The sequence below is a fragment of the Sminthopsis crassicaudata genome, chromosome 2 (assembly GCF_048593235.1).
Source record: "Sminthopsis crassicaudata isolate SCR6 chromosome 2, ASM4859323v1, whole genome shotgun sequence".
Classification (NCBI taxonomy): Eukaryota; Metazoa; Chordata; class Mammalia; order Dasyuromorphia; family Dasyuridae; genus Sminthopsis; species Sminthopsis crassicaudata.
Genome location: NC_133618.1, coordinates 353,595,046 through 353,607,663, shown reverse-complemented (window position 1 = coordinate 353,607,663; position 12,618 = coordinate 353,595,046). Strand labels below are relative to the sequence as shown.

Sequence of the window (12,618 nt, the reverse complement as noted above, 5' to 3'; positions counted from 1 at the left end):
TGGCAGAAATTAGATATGGACCCACACTTAACACCATATACCAAGATAAGATCAAAATGGGTCCATGATTTAGGCATAAAGAATGAAATCATAAACAGATTAGAGGAACAGAGGATAGTCTACCTCTCAGACCTGTGGAGGAGGAAGGAATTTATGACCAGAGGAGAACTAGAGATCATTATTGATCACAAAATAGAAGATTTTGATTACATCAAACTAAAAAGTTTCTGTACAAATAATACTAATGCAAACAAGATTAGAAGGGAAGTAACAAATTGGGAAAATATTTTTAAAAGCAAAGGTTCTGACAAAGGTCTCATTTCCAAAATATATAGAGAACTGACCCTAATTTATAAGAAACCGAACCATTCTCCAATTGATAAATGGTCAAAGGATATGAACAGACAATTCTCAGATGAAGAAATTGAAACTATATCCACTCACATGAAAGAGTGTTCCAAATCACTACTGATCAGAGAAATGCAAATTAAGACAACTCTGAGATACCACTACACACCTGTCAGATTGGCTAAGATGACAGGAACAAATAATGATGAATATTGGAGGGGATGTGGGAAAACTGGGACACTAATACATTGCTGGTGGAGTTGTGAAAGAATCCAGCCATTCTGGAGAGCAATTTGGAACTATGCCCAAAAAGTTATCAAACTGTGCATACCCTTTGACCCAGCAGTGCTACTACTGGGCTTATATCCCAAAGAAATACTAAAGAGCGGAAAGAGACATATATGTGCCAAAATGTTTGTGTCAGCTCTTTTTGTTGTATCTAGAAACTGGAAGATGAATAGATGTCCATCAGTTGGAGAATGGTTGGGTAAATTATGGTATATGAAGGTTATGGAATATTATTGCTCGGTAAGACATGACCAGCAGGAGGAATACAGAGAGGCCTGGAGAGACTTACATCAACTGATGCTGAGTGCAATGAGCAGAACCAGAAGATCACTGTACACTTCAACAACAATACTGTGTGAGGATATATTATGATGGTAGTGGAAATCTTCAACATAAAGAAGAGCCAACTCACTTCCAGTTGATCAATGATGGACAGAGGTAGCTACACCCAGAGAAGAAACACTGGGAAGTGAATGTAAATTGTTAGCACTAATATCTGTCTGCCCAGGTTACATGTACCTTCGGAATCTAATGCTTATTGTGCAACAAGAAAATGGTATTTACACACATGTATTGTATCTAGGTTATATTGTAACACATGTAAAATGTATGGGATTGCCTGTCATCGGGGGGAGGGAGTAGAGGGAGAGGGGGGATAATTTGGAAAAATGAATAATAAAAAATTATTTTAAAAAAATAAAATTACTTTATTGATATATTGATATATAATTTTCTTTTTTTTCCCTTTCACAACCAAACATCTAAAAAATAATCTGTTCAAGTTGCCTTCACTTTATATTTTCCTGGTTACTTAACTCTGAAATCTGTCTTTCTATCTCATCATTCAAGTGAGAATGTTCTCTCCAAAGTCAACAATGACCTTTTTAATTGTCAAATCTCTACCTTTTCTAGCTCTCATTCTTTTTGTTTTCTCTGCAGCATTTAATACCACTAACCACCATTTCCTCTTCAATACCCTTTTTTTGCTAGATTTTTATGATTTATCTCTCTTGGTTTTCCTTCATTTCCTTTCCTTGGATCCTCCTTACTTTGTTAATAAATCATTAGTTGTAATACATACCCTAATTGTGGATATTTCTTGGGGCTTTTTCCTTTTCTCTTCATCAACTCATCAACTTCCTTAGGTTTAATGATCATTTCTATGTAGATGGCTTCCAAATCTATATCTAGTTCTAGTCACAACTGCTTTCTGGACATTTCAAACTAGATTCCCATAGGCATCTCAAGCTCAACATCTCATTTTCCCCATGAAACTAATTTCTCTATTTCTATAGGAGTACTTCTATTCTTACCTGTCAGCCAGGATTGCTACTGACTGCTACAGTATGGTGTCAGATCTTGTTCATTCTACTTTCATAAAATTTCTTGGATTTATTCCCTCTATTCATCATCTTATTTAGACTATTACAAAAGCCTTTTAATTGGTTTCCTTGACTTCTTTTTTTTCTTTTTCCATCTTTCACATGGCTATCAATGATATTCCTTAAAAATAAGTCTGACATTCCTCTGTTCTATAAACTCCAATGGTTCAATCTTATCAAAAGGGTCAAATATAAATTCTTTTGTTAGTTTTAAAGTTTTTTACAATCTGTCACAAGTCTACCTTTCCATACATTATTCTCATTTCTTATATCTGTGCCTTTACCAAACTTCTAACCAATCATATTGCTTCTTGCAACTCAACTCTATAACCAATCATACTTTTCTCAACCCTATGTCACCTACTTTGTTCTATTCTTTATTCTTTTCTCAAAACTTAAAAGTAAAACTGTCTTTTTGCTCAGTTTTTGTGGCCAGAGGCAGAGCTGACCCTTGATGGCCTTTAATAAAATGTTATTTTGCTCAGAAAAACATGTCTCAGTTTATCTTTTTGTTAAACAAAACAGAAGAGAGTAAAGTTTAACCAGTCAATGAGCTTGATTTTGACTATGGTCAAATGGATTATCGATGAGATCATTAATGAGTTTCTGTAAAAGGAAGCATTAATGACAAAAAGCCATCATGACTTCATGAAAAAAAGGTAGATCACAGTAGAATAAAAATAACTAACTAAATATACAAATAAAAAGAAGTTAGGAGTTTGCAAGAACTTAAAGAATTTTACCTAACAACTTCTGGCTCATATTTTTCCATCTTGTTTAGAAAACCATAAAGAGTAAACCTAGATATAAATTTATAGAAACTGGAAGAAAGTACAACCATCACTCAGGCAGCAAATACTCTAGCCTAGCTGGAGTTATCTTTTTCATTTCATTTCTTCTCTATATTTCACTAGTCTTCTTTATTATAAGCTTATTTCCACTCCAAAGTATACCCTCTCCAGCCATTATACTCCTGCCTCCATTCAAAAAAGAAAAGAAAAGAAACAAACAATAACAAAATGATGTCCACACAACTTAGATGGGTACATCCTTATTCAAAACACCATGGCAACACCTTAGATAGAAAGTTATACTGAAGGAAGGAAGTTTATTCTAGAAAAAACAAAGGATTTTAAATGTTTAGTAGAATGCTTTATGTGACTTGTTTTTTGAACAAATATCTTCATTATAGTTGAGATTTAATGAGATTGTCATCTTACTCTTATCTTTCATTGCATGAAGTCAACTGCTGTCTAGACTTTCATATCTTAATATTAAGAGACAGAAGGAATGACTTAACTAATAAATTATCATTTGTCAAAACAAAATAGCGAATTCATGATTTTGCTACTCATTTAGCTGCCTCATTCCTCCTAACACTTAATAAACTCATGACAAAAAAAAGGGAAAAAGACATTCTGGAGGAGCTGTGGGAAAACAAGCAAAAGCAAAAGGAAAACAAGCTCTTTAGTTTAGCCATTATGGAAAGCAATTTATTATACATAAAAAAACTAACTATTAAATTATCAAACCCCTTGACTCCTTCAATGCTACTACTAGATACGTATTGTGCAATGAGAGAAAGAAAAAAAGGACCCATACGTACAAAAGTATTTATAACAGCTCTTTTTGTAGTGGCAAATATGTGGTAACTGAGTAAGAATCCATCAATCAGGGAATGGCTGAACAAGTTATGGAATATATGAATATATATGAAGAAATAACTATTATGTTGTAAGAAATGATTAGGTTTCAAAGAAATCTAGAACAAGCCGTATGAACTGATACAGAATAAAACTGGAAGAATCAGGAGAGCAATTTATATAATAACAACAATATTACAAAGAGAAACAAGACTTAAGAATGCTGATCAACACAATAACCAATTGTAATTCTATATAATGATGTACTATCCACTGCTTGATAAAGATGTAATGTACTTAAGAGTGCAGAATGAGGCAACTAATTTTTTAGACATGGGCAATTCTGGAATTTTTGTTTGACTATGCTTTTTTATAACAGGGATTATATTTTTATCAATTTTTCAATGGGGGAAATGATAGGGAAAAATGCAGATATTTTGTGGAGAAAAAATTGCAGAGAAAGGAAAAATTTATTCTTAAAAAAAGCATCTCACGTATCAGTCCTTAGATCAGATATATACTTGGAAATGGAGCAGAGAATAAGGAATTCAGAAATTAATTAGCCTAATAACCAATATCTTTTATCCTGTATATGTAATAAGTCATTTGTCTAAGAACAGCTAATTAAAATGTGAAGCCAGAAATTAGACTAAGGTTTCCTTTCTCCAAATTATTCCTTAAGTCATAGAAGAGCAGATTTAGTTTAAAGCAAATTTCACATCATCAAAATTAAATTTATTTTTATATACAAATTTCATAGAACAAATCTAACTAATTCAACTGAGGCAAATTTGGTGTTAGTAGAGAAACAACTAGTCAGTTCTAAAAAAAAAGGTCAAATTATCTGTAAATCCTGAGAATGTACACAAATAAGATCTTTAATACAAATTATTTTGGAGGCATTCTCTCAAACTCAAAACATGATACTAACTAAACAATAAGAATAAAAACCAAATTCATAGAATACCTTTTCCCCATGCTGCTGCTCAGAGGATCTGCTAGAGTTCTACTCGCAGGACATTTTCTGCGTGCCAACTTCTTGGTGCTGCTGCTGTCATTAGGCGGCTCATTTTCCCTCTTAGGGGTCATACTTCCTTTGCTGTTCAAGTCCCTTAGTACATTGTAATTAATTTTACTTGATATTTTCTTTTGTTCCAACATCTTTTCAATGGCTTCTCCTGCAGTGCTGGCCTGAATTGGCTCCCGTTTTTTGGAAGACTTCTTTGGCTTAATTTAAACATAAAAACAGATAGATGAGACATACATAACTATAAATAACTGTCAATCAAGACTTGATTTTATTACTCATAATTAGGCAATCTTTCAACAGGTCTTTAATGAACCAAGTGACTGGACGTTCCTCACAATAAGGGCATTCCAACTGTAGATCATAGGGCCCTACCTCATCTATAGCATTAATGCATAGATCACTTAGATGTTATTGTTGTTCAATTGTTCAGTCATATCTGACTCTTTGTGACCCCACAGACTGTAGCACACTAAGGCCTTCACTAACCTTCCAAATTTGTTCAAGTTCATATTGACTGTTTCCATGACACTGTTGATCCATTTCATCCTCTGCCATCCCCTTTTCTATTTGCCTTTAATCTTCCTCAACATCAGGATCTTTTCCAATGAATCCTGTCTTCTCATTATGTGGTCAGAGTATTTCAACTTTAGCTTTAGTTTTTAACTTTCTAGTGAATAGCCTGAATTAATTTCTTTTAAGTTCTGACTGATTTGACCTTGTTGTCCAAAGGATTCTCAAAAGCATTTTCCAACACCACAATTTGAAAGCATTAATTCTGTGGCATTCAGCTTAGCTTATAGTTTAACTCTTGTAGTATAGTTTAATTTAAATTCAGTTATTAAATTCATATGATATGCCCTGGAATTTAAAAGAAAAAAAGTTTATTTTAATCATGCCCTAAAATCACTGAGTTTAATCCAGAAAACTTTAGCCCACATCAAATGCTTTTCACTTTTATATTCAAAAGATGGGAATTAACAATGACAACAGTAGCCAGAGTTCAAACTTTGGAAAGGGAGAACACATTTCAAAGACAATGGATATTGTTGGCATAAAACTATACTTATCTGGACCAAAAACTCAACTATCAGAACACTCTATTCCTAGTCAAGTGAAAAGTAGGCCTAGATTAAGAAAGATCTGAATTCAAATCTGATCTTAGCCACTTAATAGATGTGTAACTCTGGGGATACAACCTTATTTGCCTCAGTTTTTTCAAATGAAGTGGAGGTGGAAATGATAAACCTCTCTAGTATCTTTGTCCAGAAAATTCAAATGAGATCAGGAGCACTAGTCGGACATGAAATGATTAAACAACAAATTTTATTTTTAATTTTGAATGTTTGAAAGAGGAACAAACCCCTCTAACCAGTATAGCACCATAAATTCATATACATCAATGCTTGTCTGCTGAAGCATTTATGCATTGCCTTTTCTCTTGCTCAATTATCCAAACTATAAATGGCTTAAAATACAATGTGAATGTCAATTTAACTGGTTTAAGTAATAAGTTGAAGAGTTGAGCAAAAAAGAAATAATGTTTATGACAGGAAAAAAACTATTGTTTCTTTAAAGTTAGCAAAGAATGAAAATAACAGCTTTTCTCATTTCAAACCTTAGAAATATAAAATCATAGAATATCAGAATGAGCAGAGAATTTAGAGGCCATATAGTTCAATCTCTTTATTCTAACATGGGGATACTGAGACTCACTTTGCCCAAAATTATGCAGTTAAAGCTCTTTCATTCTACAAAGTTCTCTGGATTCCCAATTCAAGGCAATAACACATTGTGGTTCTTTTTAAATGAAACTTTTTCTTTACAATTCAAATAAATAAATATCTATTTGGATTTTATTCTTACATGTTGAGAAAAATCAGTTAAAAAGTTCAAGCCAGCACACATTAATGTAATTCACTAGCTGAGAGGTATTTTCCTTGGGGAAGTCTGAAATATACAGTATATAACATAGCCACCAAGTTATGTATTATTATTGAATCTTTATAATATCAGTGAAATACTGCTCTTAGTATGGAAGCATGAATTCTTTAGCCAAATTACAAAATAACAAAAGATTATTATAAATTTAAAGCTCAAAGCCACAATTTCAATAGGGAAATTTTTATCCAGTAACTTTGGAGATTTACTATAAAACAGATGATTTTTTTAATAAATTACGTTACCTTGTGTTCTTTATAAATGCCAAGTTCCTTTTCTTTTGCTATCCTTGCTTCTTTTTCTAAAAGATAATGCAACCAGTATGAATGACAGTATTAGACAATATTTCATAACGTATTTGAAGAGGCAGGGACAATAAATAACTGCTCACCCTTTTGTTCTTTTACATAGTCAGCATGTTCTTTCATCCACAGTTCAGCTTTGATTTGTGCTTCGTTTTCATTGAGAATATACTGAAGACACAATAAAGTAAATTTCTTTACAAACTTTTAAAAAGCAAATAGAATTTTAACATATCTCAAAACTATAAACAAAATGCATATTTCTAATATATAAAGTCATTTAAAGGAATGAAATGGGACTGCAACACAAAAGAAAAGTATATCTGGAGGCTATCTAAAAATGTGGACCTAACTTTCATCTTCAAGAACAAAATTGCTAATTTGACACTTTCACATATACACCTTTCCATACTAAACTACACATGCTATTTCTGCAAATCAAGAACAACTGATCTATTTGGAATTAATGGAACATAATAAATGCTAGAAATAATATACTCCCCTCCCCCACTGAGAATTTTAATAGGTTAATGACCTCATATTTAAGGGAATGAATTAAATTTTTCATGAACTGTATGGAGAAGCATGAGGAACTTGGGAACAAAATCATCTATCAAGTACTTGGTTTCAATTCTTTTTAAAAAAATATTTTACATATAATTTCTATTGAAAACAAAATTAGAGGAAAAGCAAATAATAGAGGAAAATTTCAAATCGTTAATTTTATTGTTAATGTTAATTAACAATACCAGTGACAATTTGAGGACATAGTTTGTATTATCTTACATGATTAAATTTGGTAATGTCAAACATTACTAGGGCAATCAACTTGGAAATCTTTTTTAAGTTAGATATTCCCTGAAATCATATTTCCAATGGGTTCTGACCCATCTGATATTTACAAAACAAAATTATTCCCTACTATTGCACTGTTTTTCTTAATACAACCTTAAAAATCATCTTATTCTTGCAATTTCATAATCTCCTATCAATGATTCCTCACTTACAACTTTAACTACTCCAGAGTCCATTCTTCTAGGTAGTATATGATAGGGGCTACTAAAATGTTTTGGTCACCAAATCAGTGTCACATAACATTGATTGGTTTATCTGAGGCTTAGAGAGTTTAATGAACTCACCTTAGTAGCAAGCCATGTCTGGAAGACAAAGCACTTATTAATAGGATCCCTGATGCTATTAAAATAGATGGTATCACAAAAAGACCATCATGAGAGTCAGGAATCTGAGAAACTAACTACAATAGCATTTTGGTGTTAAGATTCCTAACTTCTAAATGATGCAAAGTATAACAAAACAAATTGAATTAATTTATGTTAACAAAAATGGATTGGACACATATTATGTGCATACATACCATATGCAAGGCTCAGTGTTATTAAAAACATTTCAAGAATTCTAAACCAAATTAACTATTTCAAGGACAAAATGTAAAAACAACCAAAAATTGCAATATATCGGACCCCCACTATGATTAGAATGACATTACCCTACTAGTTTATAGCCTTATTTAAAAACCAAATAAACCTATTGGGTACATTTGCAAAAAAAAAATATCATTTAGATATAGCATTAGTCTGAATCTAGTAAAAATACCTGAGAATGATGTCACACATAATGTACAGAAATGAATTAAAAAGCATTTTCTTCTTTAAGAGTAAAGTATAAGAATAATAGAAAAATAGCTTACCCTATCAATTTCACTGTCATCAATTCCATTAAGGTCTAATTCACCATCACCTGAATTTTCATCTAAATAAAGAAACAGCAACCAATCTCAATTAGAGTGTTTAAAAACAATGTCTCAAGCACTTTAAATCTGAGATTACCTAAAAATTGTAGGAATGCTAAGTGATTAAATAATTATATTTTAAAATACAGTATCTCTTTATTCAAAAAAAGCAATCCAGTCTGGCTTCAGACACTTAAACATGTACTAGCCGTGTGATCCTGGGCAAGTCATTTAACTCTAATTGCCTCACAAAAAAATACACACAAAAAAAATTCCTATGCTATTTTCTTGTACCTTAAATTGTAGATTTGTATCTTTGAAGATCATTCTAAATATAGCTACCCAAATAAGATCTTATAAGTACATACTTATAAAGTGTATATATATATATATATATATATATATATATATATATATATATATATATATATATATATATATGTATATATATATACATACATACATATATATGTACACACACACTATATGCATATACATATATGTGTATATGCATATAGTGTGTGTATAAAGTATATAAACTTATTAAAATTCTTATAAAGTAAAAGAGAGATAACTGAATTATACTATATTGTAGTGAGCAACATATGTTCACTGGTACTGAATCAGCTCATTGTATTAGAGATTTGACTTTCATTTTAAAATAAAAGTAATAATATTTTATAGAATAATGTCCTGTGAAACCTCCAGGACTCCTATTTTAAAAAATCTGAATCTCAGGTTTTACTATAAGTGAACTTAGGGTTTTATAAAATTCATTTCACTTTATTTCAATCTAATGTGATAATTCTTAAATACCCATTATGTACAGAGCATTGTACTAGGCTCTTAAGGACCCATTTTCTATTTCATTCTCTGTCCTCATTGAGCTCACAGTTTATTAGAAGGCTGTGATGTAACATATATCAATAAGTACATTACAAAAGTAGAAAATCAAGTACTTTGTAAGACTGAAGAAAGGAAAGGTTATAATTCCCTTGAGAAGGTTGATAGCATCTGAATTGGGCTTTAAATAGTGGGTAGAAATTCAATAGACACATTTTCAGCATTTTTTTTTTTAAGCACAAAGTAACCTCTTAAAAAAGGCTTGTTGACTGACTTATTGAATATAAACCCACATGCATATCTCTATACTTCACATTAACCATGTTCAAAACTGACTTAAATCTTTTTCCTTAAATCTGTCCCTCCTCCAAACTTTTCTATTTCTGTTGATCACAATACTATTCTCTCAATCACACAGATTCAAAATTCTGAGGCCATCCACTCTTCCATTCTCCTGATGCTCATGTGCAATTAGTTCACAAATCCTGTCTAACAATTTTTTGCAAAATAGTTCACATTCAACCTCTTCTATCCATCACTATTGCTACCATCTTTGTTTCAACTATCAACACCTCTTGCTATTAATACTAATAGTCTTTTCATCTTAGTTTGCTCACCTTTCCTACCTATCCTTAACATATTCAGAATAATCTTATTATAGGCATCAAAGAATCACAAACACTTATAGTTGTAAGGGATCTCTAAATCATTCTGACTAAAAAAAATCCTCTGCACCATCAACATAGTCATCTGTGATTCACAGTCTTGAAGATCTCAAGTGAGAAGGAACTCTTGAGTGAACCCATTTCAATTAAGGAGAATTCTTAGTAAATTTTATTCCTATCAAGCATAAATAAGTCTCTGCAACTTTCACTCTTTGTTCCTAAAGTAAAACAACAAATTTAATTCCTTTCCCCTAGGAAATACTTGAGCACAATATTCAAATACTTGAACAAGGCTTTTAAGTTCCCATACTTAAGATTTAAACTAACTTCTGTAAGGTAGAGTATAGTACACTTCTATTTAAAGAGCTCCAATGAGAGGAAATATATAATAGTCTAAGATATACCATTCCACTTTTGGACAACTAAATATTAGGAAGTTATTCCTATTATCAAGCCTGAATTTACCTTTTTGTAATCCCATCCACTGCTCTTGGGGCATATTCTAAGGTCAAAAGGAACCAGGCTAATTCCTCTTCTATTTAAAATTCCTTAAAATATTTGATTATAGCCATCATAGTTTTTGAATTTTTTCTTCTTCAGACTAATCATCCTCAGATTCTTCAAATATAAGCATAAGTATAAAGTATAAGGCAAAGGCTCTCAGTTGACCTTTTCTGGAAATTTTCCAGTTTATTAATATCATTCATTACCATTAAACCCAGAACTGAGTACAATACTCCAGATGTGGTATGACCAGGGAAGAATATAAAGAAACTAACCACTCATATTCCTAGAAATTATTCCTCTCTTAATGTAGCTCGAAATCAAATTAGTTTTTTTAGTTTCTACATGGAAATGTAGGAATGTCAGGAATTCCTAAATTCAAAATTGGTCTCAGACACTCACTAGCTGCTGGGTAATCCTGGGTAAGTTATTTAACCTCTGTTTGCCTAAATCTATGGAGAAGAAAATGGCAAGCTATTTCAATCTTTGCCAAGAAAATTCCATATGGGATCATGAAGAGCTGGACATAAGTGAATAACAACAACATTCTGTTATCAAGCTTATAGTTATTAAAACACACAAGGCTTTTTTAGACAAACTGCTCTATGACCATGCCTCTTTTCTAATCCTATATTTATAAAGTTGATTTTTTTGAACCCAAGTGTAACACTTTACTTTTGCCTATACAGAATTTCATATGAGTATATTCAATGCAGTGTTCTATAAGGCTATCAAAATCTTTCTGAATCCTGTTACCACCATATTAGCTATTTTCCTCACCATTGTGTCATCTCAAATTTTGATGAAATTATTGATAAAAATTACCCAATTTTTGATAATTTGAAATTATTGATAAAAATACCCAATTATTGATAAAAATGTTAAATAGCATTGATCTCTGGAATATACTTCCCAGCTGATAGTGTCATTTAGAACAATAGTCCTGCTTCTTTCAAATTAGTCCCAAGAGTCATCCTTATGAAAAAGGGGTCTCACTTTCCTAGATATCACCAACAAATAAACATATGTCAAATGAGATGTATCGGAAATGCCAGGCATAATCAGGGGACCCGTTTTTAAAAAAATAATATTTTTTATCCTCAATATTCCAGAATTATTTTCATAAAAGTTATCAATATTTTCTTAATGGCTAAACCCAAATGGGATGTTATGGGGAATTGTCCTTAATAATCTATATGATGTGGTATTGTTCATCTTGGAGTTAAAGATACGGTGTGTTCTACCATTTGAGTCCCATGTGAGCTCAGAAGGCTCTACCAGATGCCAGACACAAATAATCTGTCTGACCATTTGGGATGTTTGTACATAGTTTTGGGACATCCTTAGCAATAGCTATAGGTTGAAATCACGTGAAATATAAGTTTCATAGTCTTTCATGAACTGTAGGTGTTATTTGTTTTGGGGTTTGAATTTTTATTTTTTGAAGTGATGGAAAAACTACCCATATTTATATTTTTTCTTTAGTTGAGACTGAGGCAAGAAGGAAAATCAATAGCAAAGCAATCATGTGCAATATGAAAGTGCTAAAGAAAAATTTAAAAATCATTTAATTCAAAAATTCCCTAATTGAGAGGGAATTCCATCCTATACCATGTGTATATGATATAGGTCTTTCAGATGGCTTCTGATTACTTTTAGAATGAAATACAATAGTCCTGTTTAGCTTTTTATTTAAAAAAAAATATTGTACTTTATTTTTCCCCATTAAACATTCACTTAAAAATTGTTTTAAGTTTCAAATTTTCCCTCTCCCTCCATGAGATAAGTAATTTGATATAGGTGATACATGTTGAATCATGTAAAACATTTTATTATTAGTTATATTAATGCTGTATTAGTTTTGTCTTTCCCCCCAAAAAAGCAAAAACCATGAAAAAAAACCCCAGAGAAAGTGAAAATCTTCA

General features: G+C 31.6%; 1 protein-coding gene across 4 annotated transcripts in view; it reads right to left on the bottom strand.

Moving 5' to 3' along the window:
• The window catches only part of BRF1 (BRF1 general transcription factor IIIB subunit), a 180,255-nt gene that overhangs the window by 31,698 nt on the left and 135,939 nt on the right, over nucleotides 1-12,618 (bottom strand). For all 4 annotated transcript variants that reach the window (XM_074290807.1, XM_074290808.1, XM_074290810.1 and 1 more), the window contains 4 exons: nucleotides 8,640-8,701; nucleotides 7,021-7,102; nucleotides 6,875-6,930; nucleotides 4,629-4,888 (listed from right to left, as the gene is read on the bottom strand). In XM_074290807.1, coding sequence (XP_074146908.1) covers nucleotides 4,629-4,888; nucleotides 6,875-6,930; nucleotides 7,021-7,102; nucleotides 8,640-8,701 — 460 coding nt within the window. The remainder of the gene's footprint in view (nucleotides 1-4,628; nucleotides 4,889-6,874; nucleotides 6,931-7,020; nucleotides 7,103-8,639; nucleotides 8,702-12,618) is intronic.